The sequence below is a fragment of the Rhinoraja longicauda genome, chromosome 38, assembly GCF_053455715.1.
Source record: "Rhinoraja longicauda isolate Sanriku21f chromosome 38, sRhiLon1.1, whole genome shotgun sequence".
Classification (NCBI taxonomy): Eukaryota; Metazoa; Chordata; class Chondrichthyes; order Rajiformes; family Arhynchobatidae; genus Rhinoraja; species Rhinoraja longicauda.
In genome coordinates this window covers 11,826,235-11,852,381 of record NC_135990.1, presented here as the reverse complement: position 1 = coordinate 11,852,381, position 26,147 = coordinate 11,826,235, and the positions used below count along the sequence as shown (strand labels likewise).

Below are 26,147 nucleotides of genomic sequence, written 5' to 3'. Positions count from 1 at the left end.
GTTTTAGTGCAAGTATTAAAATATTGATTAGTCTGAGTATTGGAACATTGATTAGTCTGAGTATTAGATAACATTTTGGATATGGATGTTGGAAACTTTTAGTTGTTTAAGACACAGGTATGCATTTATTAGATCATGTTTGATTTCCGTAATGTTCTTATGACCTGAGGCAATTTAACTTCAGAGTTCTGTTGCTGTTGAAACATTAATTTGTGCTTGCTGACTACTTAAGTCAAGCAGTTTAAGAATGACACATTTTCCCCGCATGTTATGTTCTGCTGTGGTGTATTAGTGGCAAATAAGATTTCCCTGTGAATCAATTTGAAAGGAACAATCACATTGACTCATGCAGCATGGAAACGGGTCCTTCTGTCAGCTGACAATCAAGCACTCATTTACACTCATCCCTAGTGAGTAAGATAGTGAGCAGGGTGATTGCTGGTCTGTGCGGACTCGGTGGGCCGAAGGGCCTGTTTCTGTGCGTTATCACTAAAGTCTAAAGGGTTAACCTGTGGAAATCTCCCCACATTCACCTCAATGTCCCCTTGCTTCTACCACTCACCAACACGGGCAGTGGCTAATTAACCAACCACGCGTCTTTGTGAAAGAAAATAACTGCAGATGCTGGTACAAATCGAAGGTATTTATTCACAAAATGCTGGAGTAACTCAGCCGGTCAGGCAGCATCTCAGGAGAGAGGGAAAGGGGGACGTTTCGGGTCGAGACCCTTCTTCAGACGTGTCTTTGTCAAGTGGGAGGAAGCCAGAGCACCCGGGGGGGAAATCCATATGGTGAACGTACTCCTGCAACAGCCAGCACCAACAGTCAAGAGTTGAGCGCAGGTCACTGGAGCTGACAGGCAGTAGCTCCACTAACTGTGTCACTGTGATCTGAAAGGCTGGTCAAAAAATCAATGGAATGCCTGTCCTTCCTGCTTGTTCCTCCATTTTGCTGTGAGAAATGGGAAATAAAATTTCCCGCACTATATATATATATACTGGATTTGGGCCAAAGTTCGAGTTGTTCTCTGTACTGCTACATGTTTGTTCTGGGCAAGGTTGCTTGACCGGTGCGTTAGTGTAGTGGGAAAGGGTTAGAGTCATACAGCGTGGAAACAGGCCCTTCGGCCCAACTTGCCCATGCTGACAAACATGTCCCATCTACACTAGTCCCACCTGCCCATAAAATGTCCCATCTACACTAGTCCCACCTGCCCATAAAATGTCCCATCTATACTAGTCCCACCTGCCCATAATATGTCCCATCTACACTAGTCCCACCTGCCCATAATATGTCCCATCTACACTAGTCCCACCTGCCCATAATATGTCCCATCTACACTAGTCCCACCTGCCCATAATATGTCCCATCTACACTAGTTCCACCTACCCATAAAATGTCCCATCTACACTAGTCCCACCTGCCCATAAAATGTCCCTTCTACCCTAGTCCCACCTGCCTAAATGGAGAATTGAGTCTGGAAACTTATTTCTCACCAGGAGCAAATTGGAAGAAATGAGAAGCTGCCCTGCTGTTGAGCACAATCATGGCTAGTCCACTAAGCCAATATCGTGTTGCCTGACCCGCTGAGTTACTCCAGCATTTTGTGTCTACCTTCGATTTTAACCAGCATCTGCAGTTTTTTTTCCTAGTACTTCTGATTAAATTGATTCCTTTTGGTTGCAGGCAGAAACGTTGAAAGAACGCTATCAGAAAATTGGGGACACAAAGCGAAACACTCCGATTGAAGTTCTCTGTGAGAACTTTCCAGGTATGTTTTGCAAAGGACTCATTCCGCAAAAGCATGTTTACCGGAAGTGTATTTTGAGATGCGTCAAATGACAGAACTGTTGAAAGGATGTTGTATATAAATTCGGCACTTTCTTTTTTCTCTCCTCTAAGTTTGCAGTTCAGACCAAAGATACTAGAGGAGCAAGATGAACCACTCCGTCGAAATCGCCTATACTGAAGTGTAGTACGCAAAGGAGCGTAATGTCCGCCATTTTAGTAGGCAAAACCCGCCGTTCGCTATGTAATCAGTGTTTTGGGGGAACAGTATGTGTGATGATATCATAAAAATGCACAATATATCTCATCTATCAATTCACAGATTGTTGCTGTTTTTCTTTTTAAATGTTTCTGCAAGTTTCTGCCTACTAAAATGGCGCCATGACACACGACGGTTTTTAGGATCGAGTGGTCTATCTTGCTCCTCTAGTATCTTTGGTTGAGACCTTTTGTGATTACTATTGTTGTTATTTGAGTGCTTCCTTCATCTTTACCTTGGTTGTATTATTTGTTGCAGCCGCTCATCTTCATGGGCTTATTTCAGTCATGTTTTTCAAAATCCTGGACCAGTGCTTGGCTAGTTTAGTTTAGAGATACAGCGTGGAAACAGGCCCTTCAGCCCACTGAGCCCATGTCGACCATCGACCACCCGTCCACACTAGACCTATGTTATCCCACTTTCTTATCCTCCCCCCCCCCCCCCCCATACACACTGTGGGCCATTTACAGAGTCCAATTAATCTACAAACCCACACGTCTTTGGGATGTGGGAGGAAACCGTAGTATCTGGAGGAAATTGGGCGGCACGGTGGCGCAGCGGTAGAGTTACTGCTTTACAGCGAATGCAGCGCCGGAGACTCAGGTTCGATCCTGACTACGGGTGCTGCACTGTAAGGAGTTTGTACGTTCTCCCCGTGACATGCGTGGGTTTTCTCCGAGATCTTCGGTTTCCTCCCACACTCCAAAGACGTACAGGTATGTAGGTTAATTGGCTAGGTAAAGGTAAAAATTGTCCCTAGTGGGTGTAGGATAGTGTTAATGTGTGCGGGGATCGCTGGGCGGCACGGACTTGGTGGGCCGAAAAGGCCTGTTTCCGGCTGTATATATATGACATGATATGATGAAACCCACGTGGTCACAGGGAGAACGTGCAAACTCCACACAGACAGCACCCAAGCTCAGGATCGAACGCGGGTCTCTCGTGCTGTGAGGCAGCAGCTGTGCATCTTTGCCATCCCAGTGTTAGACAATAGGTGCAGGAGGAGGCCATTCGGCCCTTTGAGCCAGCACCTGTGTTCTGTGACACTTTACAGAAAACCAACCTCAGAAACACAGAAAATAGGGTCAAGCGCAAGATCAGGCTTGACACTCTCCCTGGTTTGAACTGCAAAATATCACTCATCCCTTTTATTGAGTGATATGGAATCATTGGATAGTGCCGATACAATGCAGTACAGTGTTTCATATATGCATTGTCATTTTGCACTATAAGTAGGACCTCTTTATTTCGAAGCTTGCAAACTGATTCGCTTGTTGAGTTGTCTTGCAAGAATCACTACACAATTCTATTCAGTAACAGTAGACAGTAAATCTATTCAGTAGCTGTAGACAGAGTGTGCCCTCGGTCCCAGTACCATGCAGTATTTGACTCACTCTGTTGGATTTAAGCCCAGTTCTCAGAAGGAGAACATTATTCCTACCAAATCCCTTCGGTCATTACGCCTTTGGTGTTTGTCCATCTGTGATGAGGCGGCTGTTTAGATAGCTAGGTATTATGCCTTCAGATAGTGTCTATTGAATGAGGGTTATTCTGTTCATGTGAATAGACGTGTCCCACACAATTATCTGAACATATCTGTTCAAGTAAGCCAATTGAAAAAAACATTTGGTAGACACAAAATGCTGGAGTAACTCAGCGGGACAGGCAGCATCTCTGGAGACAAGGAATATTACCCATTCCTTCTCTCCAGAGATGCTGCCTGTCCCGCTGAGTTACACCAGCATTTTGTGTCTATCTTCGATTTAAACCAGTATCTGCAGTTCTTTCCTACTAAAAAAAATATTTGCTTCCTTCCAATGATTTTATTGTCACATGTAAGTACATTCCTTGTCACATTCCTTTTCCATCTCTTCCAGACCACAAGCTTCAGGATGCCCTGGTTAAAAGTTGGAGATGGAGTTAGTTGCTTGCAGACTCAGAACTGTGTTTCATCTTTTAATTGTTAAATAAAGCACGTTAAAACCTTCTCAGCTTTAATTTTGAGTTGAACAGTTTAATAACCGTAGTGGACACGCACGCCACTTTTGGACACTTTGACTGTTTCAGTTTAGATTAGTTTTAGTTTAGTTTAGGGATACAGTGTGGAAACAGGCCTTTCGGTTTATCAAGCCCGCGCCGACCAGCGATCCCCGCACACTAACACTACCGACAAAAGGGACAATTTACAATTATTATACCAAGCCAATTAACCTGCAAACCCTTACGTCTTTGGAGTGTGGGAGGAAACAGTTTAAGAATAAGGGGTAGGCCATTTAGAACGGAGATGAGGAAAAACTTTTTCAGTCAGAGAGTTGTGAATCTGTGGAATTCTCTGCCTCAGAAGGGAGTGGAGGCCAATTCTCTGAATGCATTCAAGAGAGAGCTAGATAGAGCTCTTAAGGATAGCGGAGTCAGGGGGTATGGGGAGAAGGCAGGAACGGGGTACTGATTGAGAATGATCAGCCATGATCACATTGAATGGCGGTGCTGGCTCGAAGGGCCGAATGGCCTACTCCTGCACCTATTGTCAATTTGCCAACGAATCACTTCTGGTCTCAAGTGAAAGCAGCCTTTTTATTTTGTTCAAAACACGAAGTGCTGAAGTTACCCAACGGGTCAGGCAGCATCTGTGAAGGGAATAGATAAGATAGGTCACCCTTCAAACAAAATTTATATTTTGCCCCTTTTACTAGCCTTATGTTTATCAAGCACTACCTTTCTGGGTGTCATGAAAGATTAATTTACTTTATTGTGGTCTACCGAGGTACAGTGAAAAGCTTTTGTTGCGTGCTAACCAGTCCGCAGAAAGACTATGCATGATTACAATCGAGTCATCCACAGTGTACAGATACACAATAATGTTTACTGCAAAATAAAGTCCAGCCAAGTCAGATTAAAGATAGTCTGAGGATCTCCAGTGAGGTAGATGGTAGGTAGCCACAAAATGCTGGAGTAACTCAGCGGGTCAGGCAGCATCTCAGGAGAGAAGGAATGGGCGGCGTTTCGGGTCGAGACCCTTCTTGGTCAGGACTGTTCGCTAGTTGACCTGAAATGTTGCCACACTAGAGTGTGTTGCAGTTTATCAATATTTTCTGATGTAACATTTGAACATCTTGTATTTTTTCTTTGCAGAGGAGATGGCAACCTACCTCCGCTATGTGAGGAGATTAGACTTCTTCGAGAAACCAGACTACCAGTATTTACGTACACTATTCACAGATCTCTTTGAGACCAAGGGCTATGCCTTTGATTATGCATACGACTGGGTTGGCAGGCAACTAGTAAGTAACACACATCATGACCCTGTAAATGGAGCATTAAGTTCTAGTTTGGATAAGATATACCATTGATATATCAATTGCTTAACTGCAAAGTGCGCAATTTTTCACGTGTGATATATGTGGTCAAGTTTTTGACGCGAAATGAAAATTCATTCGTACCGATGATGCGATATTCAAAAATGCTTTGCATCCAATTACATGTGAAATTAAATATGAATGTCGGGAACTTTACCCGCCTTGACTGGAAATGTCATAGTGCAAAAGGTTTAGGAGGGGAAGAATTTGTCAGATGTGTTCAGGAAAGTTTCCTCGGGCAACACAGGAAAGAGCAACGCTTGATCTAGTCTTTGAAAATTGGAAGGGGCAAGTGGATGAGGTGATCATGGATCAAGATGAGGAATTTGGGAGCAGAGACCACTGTTTTATTAGGTGTAAGATAATTGTGGATAGAGGCGGGTGGCACGGTGGCGCAGCGGTAGAGTTGCAGCCTTACAGCTGGAGACCCGGGTTCGATCCCAGATACAGCTGCTTGTCTGTTGGGAGTTTGTACGTTCTCCCCGTGACCGCTTGCGTTTCCTCCGAGATCGGCACGGCGGCGCAGCGGTAGAGTTGCTGCCTTACAGCGAATGCAGCGCCGGAGACTCAGTTTCGATCCTGACTATGGGTGCCGTCTGTACGGAGTTTGTACGTTCTCCCCGTGACCTGCGTGGGTTTTCTCCGAGATCTTCGGTTTCCTCCCACACTCCAAAGACGTACAGGTTTGTAGGTTAATTGGCTGGGTAAAATGTAAAAATTGTCCCTAGTGTGTGTAGGATAGTGTTAATGTGCAGGGATCGCTGGGCGGCGCGGACTCGGTGGGCCGAAGGGCCTGTTTCCGCGCTGTATCTCTAAATCTAAATCTTCTGTTTCCTCCCACACTCCAAAGACGTACAAAGTTTGTAGGTTAATTGGCATGGAATAAGTGTAAATTGCCGCTAGTGTGTGTAGGATGGCGTTAATGTGCAGGGATCGCAGGTCAGTGCGGACTTGGTGGGCCGAGTGGCCTGTTTCTGCACTGTATCTGTGAACCAGGCAGGGCAGGCCCTTGAGTTAAAATTCCAAATTGGGGCAAGGCCAACTTTGAAGGTATGTGATCGGAGCGATTGCTTGGGTTCCTGGTGGTTGGGAAGAGTAGAAGTCAAAGGACAAGTGCGACATCGGTGGCGGTTGGCGGGACAGTACTGTATAACGGGGAGCGATGGACAAGGATGGGAGAGTCACCAGGACAAGAGAGTCACCAAGACACAGCTCACTGCAAAACGCTGAAGGGGGAGTGGAGGGGAATGTATGTCCGGTGGTGGAATCGCAGGGACTTGTTTCCTTGATGTGTGACTTCATGAATCTGTGTGACAAAGGCAGCCAGCATCATCAAGGGCCCACACCACCCTGGACATGCACTCATTTCATCCAGCCATCAGTAAGGGGGTCCACGAGACTGAAAACCATCACCACCAGGTTTAGGACGGCTCAGGCAGCATCTTGGAGAGAAGGAATGGGTGACGTCTCGGGTCGAGACCCTTCTTCAGACTGATGTAGGAAAATAACTGCAGATGCTGGTACAAATCAGTCTGAACAAAGGTCTCGACCCGAAATGCATCAGTCTGAAGAAGGGTCTCGACCCGAAACGCCGCCCATTCCTTCTCTCCAAGATGCTGCCTGACCCGCTGAGTTACTCCAGCATTTTGTGATACCTTCAATTTGTACCAGCATCTGCAGCTATTTTCCTACAACAGTTTTAGGACCAACAGCCTATTGCACGCTACAAACACCAACTAAACTTTGAACGGCCTAGTTTGCACAAGGGACCTCAGACTTTTGTTTTGCACTAATTATTGGGTTTTAATTCATTGATTTTTCTTTTGTTTAGAATGTTATTCATGAGTACTGTGTTTGCAGGCCTGTTATGCTGCTGCAAGTACAAATTTCATTGTACTGTTTTCAGTACATTTGGCAATTAAACAATCTTGACTCTTAAAGTATCGCAAAATGCTGGAGTAACTCAGCGGGTCAGGCAACATCTCGGGAGAGAAAGAATGGGCGACGTTTCGGGTCGAGACGACCAAATCCCCTGTGGCTCTACTAGTTTTAAGCCCAAGAACAGGTCTGCAGTTATTTTCCTACATCAGTTATTTTCTGCAGTTATTTTCCTACATCAGTCTGAAGAAGGGTCTCGACCCGAGACGTCACCCATTCCTTCTCTCCAAGATGCTGCCTGACCTGTCCTAAACCTGGTGGTGATGGTTTTCAGTCTCGTGGACCCCCTTACTGATGGCTGGATGAAATGACTGCATGTCCAGGGCAGATGCTGGTTTAAACCGAAGATAGACACAAAAAGCTGAAGTCGGACTGAAGAGGGGTCTCGACCCGAAACGTCGCCCATTCCTTCTCTCCAGAAATGCTGCCTGTCCCGCTGAGTTACTCCAGCATTTTGTGCCTATCTTCGGTTATGCAGGAATAAGCAGGTGCTATATTTAATCAGAGGTTGGAAAATACTGAGCATCGAACACTAGCTTTCGGAATGGGGAGGGTACAGAATGAGAAGGCTTATACTGTGTTAGATAGTTTCCAATGAAGAATGTGCTTATGTGCATCACGCAGGCGGGCATGCCTGTATGCTTAAGGTGGGATAAAAGAATACTCTATGAAACTCTGTCGAAAGGAAATGCAGATGCTGGTTTATCCTGAAGATAGACACAGAGTGCTGGAATAACTCAGCGGGTCAGGCAGCATCTCGGGAGAAAAAGGATGGGTGATGTGTCAGGTCGGGACCCTTGTTCGGACTGAAAGTTGACGGGAGGGAATTGGAGTTTGGAAAAAGGCATGATCTCCTTCTCCTGTCTCCACCGATCTTCCTCTTCTTGGACTACCCCAGAATGCCATCTACCCTCTCTAGACCTTTTCAAAATGTTTTTGGCCTTTTCCTACCTCCATTTCCTCCCCTCTATTTTTAATCTAAAGAAGAGTCCTGACCCGGAATGTCACCCATCCTTTTTCTTTAGGGATGCTGTCTGACCCGCTGAGTTACACCAGCACTTTGTGCCTATCTAAAATTGTGTAGGAAGGAACTGCAGATGCTGGTTTATACCGAAGATAGACACAAAATGTGTGAGTAACTCAGCGGGTCAGGCAGCATCTCTGGAGAAAAGGAATAGGTGACGTTTTGGATCAAGACGACTTCAGACTGACTTTACTCTAAAAAACAATAGACAATAGACAATAGGTGCAGGAGGAGGCCATTCGGCCCTTTGAGCCAGCACCACCATTCAATGTGATCATGGCTGATCATGCTAAATCAGTACCCCGTTCCTGCCTTCTCCCCATACCCCCTGACTCCGCTATCCTTAAGAGCTCTATCCAGCTCTCTCTTGAATGCATTCAGAGAATTGGCCTCCACTGCCTTCTGAGGCAGAGAATTCCACAGATTCACAACTCTCTGACTGAAAAAGTTTTTCCTCATCTCAGTTCTAAATGGCCTACCCCTTATTCTTAAACTGTGGCCCCTTGTTCTGGACTTCCCCCAACATTGGGAACATGTTTCCTGCCTCTAACGTGTCCAATCCCTTAATAATCTTATACGTTTCGATAAGATCTCCTCTCATCCTTCTAAATTCCAGTGTATACAAGCCTAGTCGCTCCAGTCTTTCAACGTATGATAGTCCCGCCATTCCGGGAATTAACCTAGTAAACCTACGCTGCACGCCCTCAATAGCAAGAATATCCTTCCTCAAATTTGGAGACCAAAACTGCACACAGTACTCCAGGTGCGGTCTCACTAGGGCCCTGTACAACTGCAGAAGGAGTAACACTTGTATTCAGCTACACTTCTGAAGATGACATCTATATACTAAAACTCTCTGTTTGTTTGTTTGTTCCTGAACTACAGCCTAAACGGTACACCATAGCGCGACGATTTTAGGCCCACCTTACTCACCGTTGTCCCTTCGGTGCTAATGGATGAAGTTTCATTGAAATCGGTGTAATATTTTTTAAGTTATTCACATTTTAAAGTTTAAATCTATCTCCAAGGGAGGGAGGGAGGGAGGAGGGAGGATAATGGGGGTTGAGGGGGATGGAGTGGGGGGAAGGGAGGGGGGAGGGTACGGATGGGAGAGGGGGAGGGGAGGAGAGAGGGTGGGGGGGGAGTAGGGGAGGGGAGAGGGTGGGGGGGAGGGGGGCAGGGGGAGGGGGGAGGAGAGGGGGGGGAGGAGAGGGTGCTGCACCAATGCAGGGGAGGTTTGGGCCGGACGGGTCCACTTGGTCTAGTTTGCTATTAAGCCTCTCTGCCATTCTGCAACAATAATATTGGGTAATAAAGTATTTTTGTAAAATCAGTATCAGTCCCAAAATCCGCGATCTAAACAGCTTCTACATCATTTAATTAAAATGTGAATGGGTCTAGAATTAGCAAATGCACATTGCAAATTAGGATCAGGTTAAAGGCAACACGTGTTGTTGATAATTGAAGCCTGCCTTCGCCCGGATGTTTAGAATGAGCACAGTTTGATGCCGTGCCTTTGATATCAATCTCTTGCAAACATCAAATAGAAGCAAATCTGAATATTTAACCTATTTGGCGTTTCAGAAGGAAAGAAGAGAAGATGATTGTTTTGCAGATGTTGGGAATTTAAAGTGCAAGTTTATTTTGGAAACGCACAGTTGTTGGAGTGGCAACGCTTTGAAGCTTGTGATTAACTGTGGCCCTGCCACACTGGGGCAGCAAACGGACTTGCTTCCATGAGATAAGGTGGACAAATGCTCGCTCACTTGCTGCAAGGTGGTAGGAAGTATGGTTCAAGCCTCAATAATTCCCAATGCAGATACAACGTAAACCTATCCCCGCTAACCAGGCAAGAGTCACAAGTCATGTGTGCTTTATAGTCACACGTCCCAAAATGGAACAATGAAATTCTTACTTGCAGCAACAACACAACAGGTTTGTAAACACAGAGTGGGTGCTGAGATTGAGTTTGGGGATAGGGCCAGTGTGCACTGTAGTGTGGGGATAGGGCCAGTGTACACTGGAGTTCGGGGGTAGGGCCAGTGTACACTGGAGTTCGGGGGTAGGGCCAGTGTGCACTGGAGTGTGGGTTTAGGGCCAGTGTACACTGGAGTGTGGGTTTAGGGCCAGTGTACACTGGAGTTCGGGGGTAGGGCCAGTGTACACTGAAGTCTGGGGATAGGGCCAGTGTACACTGGAGTTTGGGGATAGGGCCAGTGTACACTGGAGTTTGGAGATAGGGCCAGTGTACACTGGAGTTTGGGGATAGGGCCAGTGTACACTGGAGTTCAGGGATAGGGTCAGGGAATAAGAGTCCTAGGCTGCTCAACTTCGTAACCGCCAAATCTCTCACTGGTGTACTTTTGCCTTGTTTTAAATGGGGCTCTGCTAGCAAGTCTATCTTGTGGGTTGGATCGAATGCAGTGCAGGAGATTATAAAGGATACCTGTACTGCCCCCTGCTTTGTTTATTAGTACGTTGCAAGAGTTTGTGACTCAAATTTCCATAATAACAACCTTGCCAATAAGTCTTAACCACCGTGGCTTTCAAATGGAAAGACTTCTGCGACTTGTTCAGACATGTGAATCCCAGTCTCTTCTTTTTTGGATTAAGAACTTCTTCAAATGCTTTCTGCTTTCTCCCCATATCTCTTGATTCCGTTAGCCCCTAAGAGCTATATCTGACTCTCTCTTGAAAACATCCAGTGAATTGGCCTCCATTGCCTTCCACAGATTCACTGGGTGAAAAGGTTTTTCCTCATCTCAGTCCTAAAATGGCCTACCCCATATTCTTTAACTGTGAAGGACCCGTTAATTCCCACTCTTTGCTTCCTGCCTGCCAACCAGTTCTCTATCCAATGTCAATACCCTACCCCCAATACCACGTGCTCCAATTTTGCACACTAATCTCTTGTGTGGGTCCTTGTCAAAGGCTTTTTGAAAGTCCAGATACACCACATCCACTGTCTCTCCCTTCTCCATTCTACTTGTTACATCCTCAAGAAATTCCAGAAGATTAGTCAAGCATGATTTCCCCTTCATAAATCCATGCTGACTTTGACCGATCCTGTCACTGCTTTCCAAATGCGCTGTTAATACATTTAGATTTATGACCTGTGATTTTTCCTGCCAAAGACAATTAAAAGTTCCACTGTTGTAAGCCCAGTTATTTTTAGCATGTAAATTGGAGATCGCATCTGCTCAGGGTAGACTTTTGTGTAAGGGGTGGCACGGTGGCGCAGCGGTAGAGTTGCTGCCTTACGGAACCAGAGACCCGGGTTCAATCCTGACTACGGGTCAGTCTGAAGAAGGGTCTCGACCCGAAAGGTCACCCATTCCTTCTCTCCTGAGATGCTGCCTGACCTGCTGAGTTACTCCAGCATTTTGTGAATAAATACCTTCGATTTGTACCAGCATCTGCAGTTATTTTCTTATTCTGACCACGGGTGCTGTCTGTGCGGAGTTTGTACGTTCCCCCCGTGACCTGTGTGGGTTTTCTCCGAGATCTCCGGTTTCCTCCCACACTCCAAAGACGTGCAGGTTTGTGGGTTAATTGGCTTGGCATGATTGCAGATTGACCCTAGTGTGTGTGTGTGTGTGGGATAGCGCGAGTGTGCGGGGGGAGTGTGTGGGTCAGTCGGGCCGAGGGGCTTGTTTCCGCGCTGCATCGCGAAACTAAACTGGTGGGCTGCTTTTGATCCTGGTTCTCCATATTTGACCCACAGCCCACGCCGGTCGGGTCCAGCCAACTGGAGCACGGAGCGAGAGAAAGCCATGTACATCGCGATAAAGCCACATTGCAGCAGCCACTTCGAAACCAGGTCAGTGTGAGGGCCAGGCATGCTCCCATCCTTCGTGCATTCGTCTTATATCCAGGGGGCCAAGACTCTTCTGTGAGGGAGCTAGCTGTGACTAATTATCGGCTAGATTTACCTAATGATAAGGCGCAGCTGGGTGAAGATGTTATCCTCCCACACAGGTTCAGGTCTCTTTGCATCAGCGGGAGGAGGGGTGTGTTTTGATTAAGTGTTCCCCCCTGGGAAAGCAACAACAATGACGAGAAAAAGTGCTGGAGTAAACTCGGAGAGTCGGGCAGCATCTCTGGAGAACATCTACAGGTAACGTTTTCGGTCGGGATTCTTCTCCAGTCTGAAGGCCCGTACCGACACGAAATGTCAAATATCTATGTTCTCCAGAGATGCCGCCCGGCCCGTTGAGTTACTCCAGCACTTTGCGTCTTTTTTTGTTGTTGTTGTTGTCGTAAACCAGCATCTGCAGTTCCTTGTTTCTGCTAATAACAATCAAGTCCTTTGGAACATATGTGCAGGAAGGAACTGCAGATGCTGGTCTGCTGAAGAAGGGTCTCGACCTGAAACGTCACCCATTCCTTTTCTCCAGAGATGCTGCCCGACCCGCTGAGTTACTCCAGCATTTTGTGTCAAACCTTTGGAACGTCTCTACCTTTGCCATTTCATTTTCCCACCCATCCCATGGGATCTAATCATTTTAAGCTTGGCCAGCTAGACATGGCAATGTTGTGAATCAGTCTAATTTAATTCCCTCAGTACCAGCGAGGTGTTATCCTAGGAGATCGGCCATAGTCTCAATAAGCAGCAGACAGTAATTCTCACCCCTGCTGCACAGATTCAGTTCCTGATTACTTAGTTTCGTTTTCGTCACCTGTACTGAGGTACAATGAAAAGTGTTTTTGATGTGTGCTATCCAAGCCTATACATGATTACAATAAAGCCATCCACAGGATAAGGAGAATAACGTTTAGTGTAAGATAAAGTCCGATTAACGATAGTCTAAGGGTTTTCAATGAGATAGATGGTAGTTCTTCTTCTTTCATGTCCATCATCCACATTTCAAATGTCACATCGCTGTCATCGTCCGTCCTGTAAAGGGCGGAAGCTTCCGGCGACAATCAGTGGGAGCCATCACTTGTACAGCAGATGATGGTGGTAGCAGAATTAGCTCAGGACACTTCCAGTTTCCAGCCCCGCGACGTGGATGCTTCTGCTATGGGGCCGATGGTAGGTTAGCACTGCTCTCTATTGGTGATAGGATGTTCAGCTGCTTCATAACACCTTGGAAGAAACTGTCCCAAGCGTTTTTACACTTCTGTACCTCCTGCCCAATGGGGAGGGGGGGGAGGGGGGGAGAAGAGGGCGTGACCAGAGTGCCCTGTACACTGATTCACCTGTTTCCTAATCGAGCCGCTTCTTGACATTGTCTTAGCTGGTCGCGAGTGGACTGCTTCTCCGAGGAGTGGGAATTGCCGATCTCCTCGCCATTCCAGTGCAGGAGAAATCCACGATACGCAAACCTCAGTGGCGCCAGTGAAGCCGCTAGGACTAGGAGTGGCTTTGTGACCAGTGCAAAATTTCACAAATGTGTACATAGGAACAGATTAATCTCTTAAGTTGCTGTGGTGCGTTATTAGGTATGCTGCTGATCACAGGTGGCTGGACTGCTTTACTTAAAGCTGTAAGTTGTAGTCTAGTGTATTATTGTCACGTGTACCGAGATGCAGTGAAAACCATTTGTTGCGTGCTAACCAGTCAGCAGAAACACAATACATGATTATAGTTCTGCCACACGCCTCCGATCCGGTCTTTTCAATGACCCCATTGTACGTTTCTCTTGGCTACCTTCAGGCGTTTTATATGTGCAGTGTTTTTGTCATCCTCGGCGCTGACTAAACCAGGAGCGCATGTTCTGCTGGCAGGTCTGACCATATTCATCACTTCCCAACCATCACCGATGCTGCCTGTAGACAATAGGTGCAGGAGTAGGCCATTCGGCCCTTCGAGCCAGCACCGCCATTCACCGTGATCATGGCCGATCATCCACAATCAGTACCCCGTTCCTGCCTTCTCCTCATATCCCTTGACTCCGCTATCATTAAGAGCTCTATCTAACTCTCTCTTGAAAGCATCCAGAGAATTGGCCTCCACTGCCTTCTGAGGCAGAGAATTCCACAGCTTCACAACTCTCTGAGTGAAAAAGTTTTTCCTCATCTCCGTTCTAAATGACCTACCCCTTATTGTTAAACTGTGGCCCCTGGTTCTGGACTCCCCCAACATTGGGAACATGTTTCCTGCCTCTAACGTGTCCAACCCCTTAATAATCTTATACGTTTCGATAAGAACCCCTCTCATCCTTCTAAATTCCAGTGTATACAAGCCTAGTCGCTCCAGTCTTTCAACATACGACAGTCCCGCCACTCCGGGAATTAACCTAGTGAACCTACGCTGCACGCCCTCAATAGCAAGAATATCCGTCTGTGGGGAGTTTGCACGTTCTCCCCGTGACCGTGTGGGGTTTTTCCCGGTTTCCGGTACATTCCAAAGACGTGCGGGTTGGTAGGTTCTGTAAATTGTCCCCTGGTGTGTAGGGAGTGATTGAGGAAGTGGAATAACAGAGAACTCGTGTACCGGCGATCAATGGTCAGCATCGACTCAGTAGGCCAAATTACCTATTTCCACGCTGTACCTCCAAACTAAAAAAACAAAACTGTTGTAACACTCTAGCCCCACTGCCCAAAAATGTCATCAGTAGTCAATTAATATTCCATTAAAGACATTAAATATTCCATCGAAGGTATTTATTCACAAAATGCTGGTGTAACTCAGCAGGTCAGGCAGCATCTCAGGAGAGAAGGAATGGGTGACGTTTCGGGTCGAGACCCTTCTTCAGACTTAAATATTCCATCAGTCTGAAGAAGGGTCTCGACCCGAAACGTCACCCATTCCTTCTCTCCTGAGATGCTGCCTCACCCGCTGAGTTACTCCAGCATTTTGTGAAATAAATACCTTCGATTTGTACCGGCATCTGCTGTTATTTTCTTACACTTCCATTAAAGACAGATCTATTTAGAATTTACAATGGCAAACCTGTGTATTATGGCATACCTAAGAACGACATCATTCATGCTTTGCTAACCAGTTTAATAATCACTAACGACTAACTTTTTTGTTTCATTGCTTTGCTTGTGCCTGCTCTGCTGCATGGATCCCCTTTGTCACCCTTCCCTTCCGTTGTAATCAATGAGTAGACAGGAGCAGCTGACCGCAGAGGAGCATGGGAAATTCAGCCCAATCGGCATCAAAACTCTTCTTTCCTGACCTCCCAGCTGGCGACAGACAGGCACGGGGGCTCGGTCCAGGTATACAATCTTCTTCTGTGATTCATTGCCAGGTGGAGGGAAAAAAAAGTATTAATACACATTGCTGTGTGCTCCCCGTGTGTGAATGCACGCAGTCTTTACCCCAGGAAGGACAATCAAAAACCAGAGTGCGTGGGTTTAAGGAGAGAGGGGAAAGATTTAACAGGAACCTGAGGGGCAACTTCCCCACCCAGAGGAATATGGAACAAGCTGCCAAAGAAAGTGGTTGTTGAGGTACAATAACAATATTTAAAAGACATTTGGACAGATCCATGCGTAGGAAAGGTTTAAAAGATTTATGTTGAAAGACTGGAGCGGCTAGGCTTATGTACACTTGAATTTAGAAGGGGATCTAATCGAAACATATAAGATTATTAAGGGGTTGGACACGTTAGAGGCAGGAAACATGTTCCCAATGTTGGGGGAGTCCAGAACCAGGGGCCACAGTTTAAGAATAAGGGGTAGGCCATTTAGAACGGAGATGAGGAAAAACCTTTTCAGTCAGAGAGTTGTGAATCTGTGGAATTCACTGCCTCGGAAGGCAGTGGAGGCCAATTCTCTGAATGCATTCAAGAGAGAGCTAGATAGAGCTCTTAAGGATAGCGGAGTCAGGGGATATGGGGAGAAGGCAGGAACGGGGTACTGATTGAGAATGATCAGCCATGATCACATTGAATGGCGGTGCTGGCTCGAAGGGCCGAATGGCCTACTCCTGCACCTATTGTCTATTGTCCATTAAAAAGATATGCGGCAAATGTGGACAAATGAGACTAGCTTCATTGGCATGGATGAGGTGGGTCGAAGGGCCTGTTTCCATGCTGTATTACTCTGTAACAGGATTGTCCTAAGCTTGTCCTAAACATTTTCCCTGTGCAGATTCCTGCATTGGACAGACCTTCCAACACAGTCAAGTTAATATTACAAAAGTAGACGCAAAATGCTGTCAGAATTAAAGGATGTTCCTTTAGGAGGGAGATGAGCAGGAATGTCTTTAGTCAGAGGGTGGTGAACCTGTGGAATTCTTTGCCACAGAAGGCTGTGGAGGCCAGGTCGATGGATATTTTTTTGGCAGAGATAGATAGATTCTTGATTAGTACGGGTGTCAAGGGTTATGGGGAGAAGGCAGGAGGATGGGGTTAGGAGGGAGAGATGGATTAGCCATGATTGAATGGCGGAGTAGACTTGATGGGCCGAATGGCCTCATTCTGCTCCTGTCATTTGTGAACTTCTGACGTTCTGAGCAGAAGTGACAGAAACTGCTACAAGTATTTCCCTCTGCTGCAGAGGGAAGCGGGGTGTGTGGATAATTACAGACGTTAAATGAAAGGGAGGAGGATTTGATAAAAAGGGATCAGCCCTTTAAAAGGAAAATTACACATGCAAAGAAGCACTTTGTCTGACTACTTGAAGGTAAGTTTCTCCCGAAATATTTGCAATGTACTAACAACCCTAATGCTTAACTGCTTAATATGGCACAAATCAATCACATGCCAGTCTACTGTTTCATTTTAATGCACCAAAATCACTGCTGTGCCACCTTGTTTATTTTTGAAGAAATACCTAAAAAAAAATGCATTCTTTAAATGAAAAAGACTCGGTTCCGATGAGTGATTGGTGCACTATGGAAGTTCAGACTTTGGGAATCCACTATTTTCCAAGACTTGTTGAAAGAAAGAGGGTTGGCTGTGCTGAGAGTCAACAGGGTCAGAAAAACTGCAGATGCTGGTATAAATCGAAGGTCGTCACATGATGCTGGAGTAACTCAGCGGGACAGGCAGCATCTCTGGAGAGAAGGAATGGGTGACGTTTCGGGTCGAGACCCTTCTTCAGACTGAACGGCCTGTCCCGCTGAGTTACTCCAGCATTTTGTGTACACTTTCGATTTAAACCAGCATCTGCAGTTCTTTCCTACGCAGTTTTTATTTGAAGGGTTTGAATGGATAGGTGAAGTTTCGGATCGGGACACTTCTTCAGACTCGACTCGAAGCGTCATCTATTCATGTTCTCCAAAGGTGCTGCCTGGCCTGCTGAGTTACTCCAGCACTTTGTGTCTTTCTTTGCAAACCAGCATCTGCTGTTTCATTTGTCTCTAAACTTTCATGCCATTAGTTCTTGAGGACCCCATGAGTTCAGAAGGCCATCTTCATACCTCTTGAGAGGATGAGAAGCAGTAAGCAAGGACAGTATTGAAACAATATTTTCATAAAGATGTCTCAAGAGACCTAACATTCCCTAAAAATGAGATCATGTCATAGATAAGGTGCTTTCCTAAAATGGGTCTGGGGATTGACCTAAATTTAATACTTAGTTTTAGTTTAGTTTAGAGATACAGCACGAAAACAGGCCCTTCGGCCCACCGAGTCCACACCGACTAGTGATGCCTGCACACTAACACTATCCTACACACACTAGGGACAATTCTACATTCATACCAAGTCAATTAACCTACAAACCTTTTCGGCTTTGGAGTGTGGGAGGAAACCGGAGCGCCCAGAGAAAACCCACGCAGGTCACGGGGAGAACGTACAAGCCCCATTCTCCCCATTGTAGGGTATTGTATTCAGACAGCGGATATCCTATTGAGACCACCTTTCTTTGCTTTAAGTGCTTTATGTTGGATCATCTTGATCTTAATGTGAGATGAAACCCTGAGTGGAATCCCCTCAGGAATGTAGCGCGTGTTAAAGAGCTGGTGTTTATACAGTGACTGTCCAGTCAAGGATCACTACACAGGGCTTCGCAGCAATTAAGTTTTTTTCAAAATGTAGTCACCATTGTAATGAGGAAAAGAAGCAGCAAAGTTTCACAAAAAAACCCGCAAACCACAATTTCATAATATCAGAAAAGTATTCTTCTGATGTTGGTTGAGATTGATACCATTAAGGCCAACGATAGCTGGTTTGGCACTTTCAGCTTTATACTGTTGAACAAAACTCCCATGTGCAATTTTAGTCTCCAAATTTGAGGAAGGACAGTCTTGCTATTGAGGGCGTGCAGCGTAGGTTTACTAGGTAAATTCCCGGAATGGCGGGACTGTCGTATGTTGAAAGACTGGAGCGACTAGGCTTGTATACACTGGAATTTAGAAGGATGAGAGGGGATCTTATTGAAACATATAAGATTATTAAGGGATTGGACACGTTAGAGGCAGGAAACATATTCCCAATGTTGGGGGAGTCCAGAACCAGGGGCCACAGTTTAAGAATAAGGGGTAGGTCATTTAGAGCGGAGATGAGGAAAAACCTTTTCAGTCAGAGAATTGTAAATCTGTGGAATTCTTTGCCTCAGAAGACAGTGGAGGCCAATTCTCTGGATGCTTTCAAGAGAGAGCTAGATAGAGCTCTTAAGGATAGCGGAGTCAGGGGGTATGGGGAGAAGGCAGGAACGGATACTGATTGTGAATGATCAGCCATGATCACATTGAATGGTGGTGTTGGCTCGAAGGGCCGAATGGCCTACTCCTGCACCTATTGTCTATTGTCTGTTGAAATAAGAGAGTGGATACTTAGTGCTTCATTGTCGTTTGCGTTCCTCTGATAGAGGGTAGATGATATCTCCAGCGGGGCAATGCTCTTCCGAGAGTTTCTTGAATTGCCAAGCCTAGAATCTGTGCTTAACTTCCAGGCCAGACACAAAAAGCTGCAGTAACTCAGCGGGTCAGGCAGCATCTCTGGAGAAAAGGAATGGGTGACGTTTCGGGTCGAGACCCTTCTTCAGAAGTCGGGTCGTGACCCGAAACGTCACCCATTCCTTTTCTCCAGAGATGTTGCCTGACCCGCTGAGTTACTCCAGCTTTTTGTGTCTTAGCTTCGGTGTAAACCAGCATATGTAGCTCCTTCCTAAATACTTCATTTCCAGGTTAATTAAGTCAGGTTGATGAACTCAGCTGACATCCGGAAAAGGAACACTAGATATATGGGTAGTATAAGAAAATAACTGCAGATGCTGGTACAAATCGAAGGTATTTATTCACAAAATGCTGGAGTAACTCAGCAGGTCAGGCAGCATCTCGGGAGAGAAGGAATGGGTGACGTTTCGGGTCGAGACCCTTCTTCAGACTGAATGTCAGTCTGAAGAAGGGTCTCGACCCGAAACGTCACCCATTCCTTCTCTCCCGAGATGCTGCCTGACCTGCTGAGTTACTCCAGCATTTTGTGAATAAATACTAGATATATGGATCTTCCTTGTTCATCGATGATAAAGTGCAGCAATTAAATTGATAGGAAATTAGCTTTCTATTTCCTCACTTTCAAGGAAATGCTGGCTTTGCAAACATCAGGTGCGGATTCAATATTGACATTGTTTTCCTGCCACTGTGAATGACAGCAGAGTAAAACAAACCCTTGACCAAAATTAATTTGCCTCATGCCTTGAAAGGAAAAAACGCATCTTCAGCAACATTTACCAAGCAATATGACTGAAACACATTAGGAACTAATTTTTTAGAGAAATAAACAGTTGGATTAGCGTAGAGCACTTGAGCTTTCTGTAAGCCTTGGAATCGTGTTATTGTCTGCCTGGATTTCTATTGCTTTGAAAGCAGTGGAAGTGGTGGGTCAAGATGTCGAGGTTGACATCGGCTTGTGTGTTTTAGCTGCTAATTCCTCCCTTCCAGTGGTGAAACACTGAGGGGAGGGGAGTAATGTTGTCACATTGGCAAAAGGTCCAGACATATAAGGTCTGTTTTCAGATAATAAACGTAACTTAAAGAAGCAGCTCCATGTTACCGTTTTCAGGCAAATGTTCATTTTCTGCTATTATGTTTAAATATTATCAAGACAGAAAATGCTGGAGGAACTCAGCGGGTCAGGCAGCATCCAGAGAGGAATAGACAGGCGACGTTTTGGAACCCTACGTCAGTCTGTCTCAGTTTCAGTCTGAAGAAGGGTCCTGACCTGAAACATCGCCTGTCCATCCCCCTGCCTGAACCGCTGAGTTTCTCCAGCACAACGTGTTTTGCTCAAAATGTCAGCTTCTGCAGTTCCTTGTCTCGCCTTTAAACATTAGCCATTACTTTTTGACTGGAATCTGGCAGTGATTTTTATATTCATGACTTTAATTGTATATTATCTCAGAAGTTGAAAGGAGTGGGAGCAAATCGGGTGCAGGGTTATGGGTATTAGGCGAGGAGGAAAGAAGAAAATGGGGGGGTGGAGAACAAATGCGGACGGCGGTAAAATAAATCACAGTAGTGATTTAATCTTATAATAACATATAAGATTATTAAGAGGTTGGACACGTTAGAGGCAGGAAACATGATCCCAATGTCAGGGGAGTCCAGAACCAGGGGCCACAGTTTAAGAATAAGGGGTAGGCCATTTATCATATCATATCATATCATATACATACAGCCGGAAACAGGCCTTTTCGGCCCTCCAAGTCCGTGCCGCCCAGTGATCCCCGTACATTAACACTATCCTACACCCACTAGGGACAATTTTTTTTACATTTACCCAGCCAATTAACCTACATACCTGTACGTCTTTGGAGTGTGGGAGGAAACCGAAGATCTCGGAGTAAACCCACGCAGGTCACGGGGAGAACGTACAAACTCCTTACAGTGCAGCACCTGTAGTCAGGATCGAACCTGAGTCTCCGGCGCTGCATTCGCTGTAAAGCAGCAACTCTACCGCTGCGCTACGGTGCTGGCTAGAACGGAGATGAGGAAAAACTTTTTCACTCAGAGAGTTGTACATCTGTGGAATTCTCTGCCTCAGAAGGCAGTGGAGGCCAATTCTCTGAATGCTTTCAAGAGAGAGTTAGATGGAGCTCTTAAGGATAGCGGAGTCAGGGGGTATGGGGAGAAGGCAGGAGCGGGGTACTGATTGAGAATGATCAGCCGTGATCACATTGAATGGTGGTGCTGGCTCGAAGGGCCTTGAATGGCGGTGCTGGCTCGAAGGGCCTTGAACGGCCTACTCCTGCACCTATTGTCTGCTGTCTATAGTGGTTGTTGTTCCACTGTGAGTGCTGTGATCCGTAACCTTACCTATTCATCCTCATCCTTCTCGACAGGTGGTCAGCTCAACCAACGGCGAGCTTAACATTGACGATCCAACTGCAGCGCATTCCAGTGCACCAATTACAACTCAACCGGAGGTGGAAGCTTCAGAAGATGCCAAGTATGTGGCCTACGATGTGTTGCGTGCCCCCCGTGTTGGGTGAATGCTCCACCTTGCATTATTCACCGCCTCAGTAATTGCACCAGTAACATTCAAGCACCCGACCTCAGACTAATGAGGGGGGGGAACACTCCCCATGGAAATAAGAGGGGCAACCAACGAGTGGATCTTTGTTTCCTGGGGCCATTAAAGTTCGTGAGAAATTTGGACATTTCTGAGAATTTCACATCCTGAAAATTCACAATGCAAATATTTTGTGGTGGATCTTGAAAGTGTGGAGCATTGACCTGGAAATGTACCTGGCTGACTACATGCACGGCAGACTGTGATTCACGTGGATGGAGCAGCAGTTTTCCATAATCCTTTTAACCCTTTCACTGTCTCATAGTGTGCTTTTCCCATCAGTTTCACTTTGAACGATAATTTCCCATTATTATTAGGTCCTCGTCCAGACCAGTAGTTCTGGATGTTTACCCACTAGCCCGGAATAGTGACTAGGATGAGCAAAGGTTCTTCGACAATAACGCTGGGACTTCTCATCTCAGACTTCCTCAAGTCTAATTTTCATCACGAAATTCTGGCAAATTAATATTAGTCGCTTTGGTCTGAGAAGTCAAAGACAGCTAGCTTTTGAAGAGCAGACTAAAAATATCTCTCTCAAAATAGGGGCTCGGCAGGTAAAATTCCTAATCCAATTGAGTACTTATTCTTCAATTAACTTTCAATTATTCAGTCTGGAGAAGGGTCTCGACCCGAAACGTCACCCATTCCTTCTCTCCTGAGATGCTGCCTGACCCGCTGAGTTACTCCAGCATTTTGTGAATAAATACCTTCGATTTGTACCGGCATCTGCAGTTATTTTCTTACACTTCAATGAACTTAATGCAGCTGGAGTGTTGGAGCTTGAGAACCATCCATCTTACCAACATGAATAAAATGACCGGTCCAAAACTGTTTTAAGTTGTTGACACCTGCAGGGATCTCTACCAGGTTGTTTGATTTGCACAGTAAAAATACTCCTTATTCAACTATCATTGTCCACGGGAGCAAGAAGCAACATTACACAAATGGTGGTGTGTGCCAATGAAAGGGTTAATACTTCCTGCATTTCCATCATTTTTTCCGGATATGCTTTCATTCAAGTTTAATGGGAATTTTCCGAACATACCTTCCTCGAAGTCTGAATCTCGAAGGAGATCGTATTGTGTATCGTACAGTTGCCCTGTTTGACATGATTGCTCCTTATCGGGTCATATTTACCTTTGACTGTTTGCATTTTAAGCTGCTTTGTTCTCCACCAAACCCTCTTCACCAGTACCCTCTCCCCCGTTCTCCCACTCACCCACCTGCACTGATGGGGCGTTTGATTGGGATGTGACCAGTGTTAGTCTTAGAGCTGTGCATATTTGACCACATCAGTGGCATTCTGCGCTAAAATAACAAGGGTTGGACAGCACAGTGAAGTGCAGGAGAAGATTCCACGACAAAACCATTTCACGCTTTGAGGAAGTAGTTACAATTCCAGAACCAGGGGCCACACAGTCTAAGAATAAAGGGGAGGCCATTTCAAACTGAAGTGAGAAGAAACCTTTTCACCCAGAGAGTTGTGAATTTGTGGAATTCTCTGCCGCAGAGGGCAGTGGAGGCCAATTCACTGGATGAATTTAAAAGAGAGTTAGATAGAGCTCTTGGGGCTAGTGGAATCAAGGGATATGGTGAGAAGGCAGGCACAGGTTACTGATTGTGAATGATCAGCCATGATCACAATGAATGGCGGTGCTGGCTCGAAGGGCCAAATGGCCTCCTCCTGCACCTATTTTCTATGTTTCTATTAGGGAGGAAAAATATTGACAACAGATAATACTGGAAACACTCAGCAAGTCAGGCAGCGTCTATGCCAAGAGGGTTAACGTTTCATCTGTGACATGGTATTCGACCTGAAACATTAACCCAGTTTATTTTCTCCCTGACCTGCAGAATGTTCCCAGCATCAGTTTTTATTTCAGATTTACGGCATCTGCAATTTTTTTTTTGTACTCTTTAAGTTGCAGTTTGAAATCATCTGTTTGGAATGAACTCAGTTCATCTTCTTTGGGTTTCTGACCAGCGTTTGATGGCCTCCCGTCAGGCGAGCTCTAAGCCTACAGTTATGAATTGCTGCATATTAACTCATGGCAATCTAGAAGAACCACTCTTTTTGTGCATCAGTTGCTGATGCCAGTGTACACTGGATTAATAGCCAAATTGCTTATATTCCACATTCAGATCAGCACCTTGGCGATTGTCAATAAAGTCAATAGTCAATTTATGTGTCACATACACATAAATGTGCAGTGAAATGAAAAATTACCCACAGTCTAAGAATAAGACCAATAAAAATAAGCAATAACACACACAATCACAACCAACATAAAACAAAAAAAAGAATCATCCATCACAGTGAGTCTCCTCCAGTCCCCTCCTCACTGTGATGGAAGGCCAGAATGTCTTTGGATCATATAATGTAATGAAGTTATTGAACAGATACATGGATAGGCAGGATTTGGAGGGATATGGACCAAATGCAGGCAGGTGGGACTAGCTTAGAATGGGGACATCTTGGTTCGCATGTGCAAGTTGGGGGTGAAGGGCCTGTTTCCATGCTGTGTGGCTCTATGACTATGACTTTATCTAACGTTCCTATGAAGCGTGTACATTATTAGAAAGACTTTTTGAATTTTTGTAATCTTTCCGTTACTCTGGTAACAGGGAGCATTACATTTTTCATTCTGTCAGGAACATTCTGAGGAAAAATGAAAAATTGAAATTTAACATCGAATTTGTTGACGTTTCTTTTTCAAGTAGGCAAAAGCAGTGGCAAAATCAGAGTGTAGCTACTTAATTAAAATGGCCTCTGGCAGGAATGTCAGTGTAATCGAGCCTCGTTACCAGCTTCATTCATCTCCAAGGTTGGGCGAATTGTCATGTTTCGTTTGTGTTCAGGGGTTTTGTTGAGTTGAATCCTTTGCTTCTCCTTTGCTGTTCGCTTCCCTCATTCCATCAGTCGGTTTAGTCCTTGCTCTCTCCTCCCCGGCCCTCTTGCCCCACGGCTACCTCCCCCTCCCCCCCCCCCCCCCCCCCCCCTTGTCACCCATGTGCATGATGCGCCCCACAGAAGGGCTTTCTCCTTGGATTAATCTGTTGTCTTTTCTCTTTAAACTTTGTAGCTGCATCAAAGTGCTCAACATGTGGTGAGTCCCTCTGTTTGGTCAGGGAATGAGGGAAGCAGAACAGGATAGAGTGATGTCAAAGTTTCAAGCAATCTACTTGGGTGATTGTAGTGTCAGCCAGTGGCCAGCTTTTAGGGACCAAACACCATGTAAATGTCTGAAGAAGGGTCTCGACCCAAAAAGTCACCCATTCCTTCTCTCCCGAGATTCTGCACGAGTTACTCCAGCATTGTGTGTCTACCATGTAAATGTGACCTGGTTCATTAATGTCCTTTTAAACTTATGAGTCAGGCTACATTAACACGAAGGGAAGTCTCTCATTTAGGCTTTTGCAATGTCAGATTTAAGTAGCTTCGATTCCAGATCTTATGAGACACGGCAGTTTTCTTGTTTCTGTAAAATAAGTCTTTGTCCATATCTTGATTCATCTTCCAATCGAAGACTGATCCAAATTAAGTTTCTAGCAGTCGACTGTGGGCAGCTTCCGACCCAGGTCTTTTCAGAGAGGATGTCATTTTGACAGTCCTTTTCTCAAGGAAATGAGAGTTAACATTTATTCTGTTGAATCGCAAAACTAATGTTTTTGGTCAAAATTTAAGTTTTAAGTTTAGAGACGCAGCGCGTAAACAGGCCCTTCAGCCCACCGAGACCGCACCGACCAACGATCCCCGCACACTAACACTATCCTACACGCACTAGAAACAATTTACACTTACACCAAGCCAATTAACCTACAAACATGTACGTGTTTGGAGTGTGGGAGGAAACCGAAGATCTTGGAGAAAACCCACACAGGTCATGGAGGGAACGTACAAACTCCGTACAGACAGCACCTGTGGTCGGGATCAAACCCGAGTCTCCGGCGCTGTAAGGCAGCAACTCTACCGCTGCGCCACCGTGCCGCCACGCCATCTCTCTCAAATAAAACGTTTCTGAACCACGAGAAACCTCTGTAAAGATTCTAAAATTCTTCAGACTGTGGCGCAGCGGTAGAGTTGCTGCCTTACAGCGCCGGAGACTCGGGTTTGATCCCGACCACAGGTGCTGTCTGTACGGAGTTTGTACGTTCCCTCCATTTCCTGAGAATGGATATGGCTGCAAGAGGATTCTGGTTTGCATCTCCTCTTTCTAGTACAGGTAATTCTGCTATAACACGATAGTTGGGTTCTGAAGAGACCTAGCGTTACAGAAAAGGGCAGGCACGTTGGCACAGCTGCTGCCTCAGCCTCAGCGACCCAGGTTCGATCGTGACCTCCGGTGCTCTCTGTGGAGTTTGCATGT

General features: G+C 45.6%; 1 protein-coding gene across 4 annotated transcripts in view; it reads left to right on the top strand.

The window, feature by feature from the left end:
* The window catches only part of LOC144610957 (casein kinase I-like), a 229,582-nt gene that overhangs the window by 185,187 nt on the left and 18,248 nt on the right, over nucleotides 1-26,147 (top strand). The window contains exons 8-13 of one of the 4 annotated variants that reach the window (XM_078429989.1): nucleotides 1,687-1,771; nucleotides 5,180-5,328; nucleotides 12,090-12,185; nucleotides 15,425-15,535; nucleotides 21,551-21,657; nucleotides 24,864-24,887. In XM_078429989.1, the coding sequence (XP_078286115.1) occupies nucleotides 1,687-1,771; nucleotides 5,180-5,328; nucleotides 12,090-12,185; nucleotides 15,425-15,535; nucleotides 21,551-21,657; nucleotides 24,864-24,887 (572 nt within the window). The remainder of the gene's footprint in view (nucleotides 1-1,686; nucleotides 1,772-5,179; nucleotides 5,329-12,089; nucleotides 12,186-15,424; nucleotides 15,536-21,550; nucleotides 21,658-24,863; nucleotides 24,888-26,147) is intronic. The other 3 variants (XM_078429993.1, XM_078429990.1, XM_078429994.1) reach the window with 3 other exon arrangements.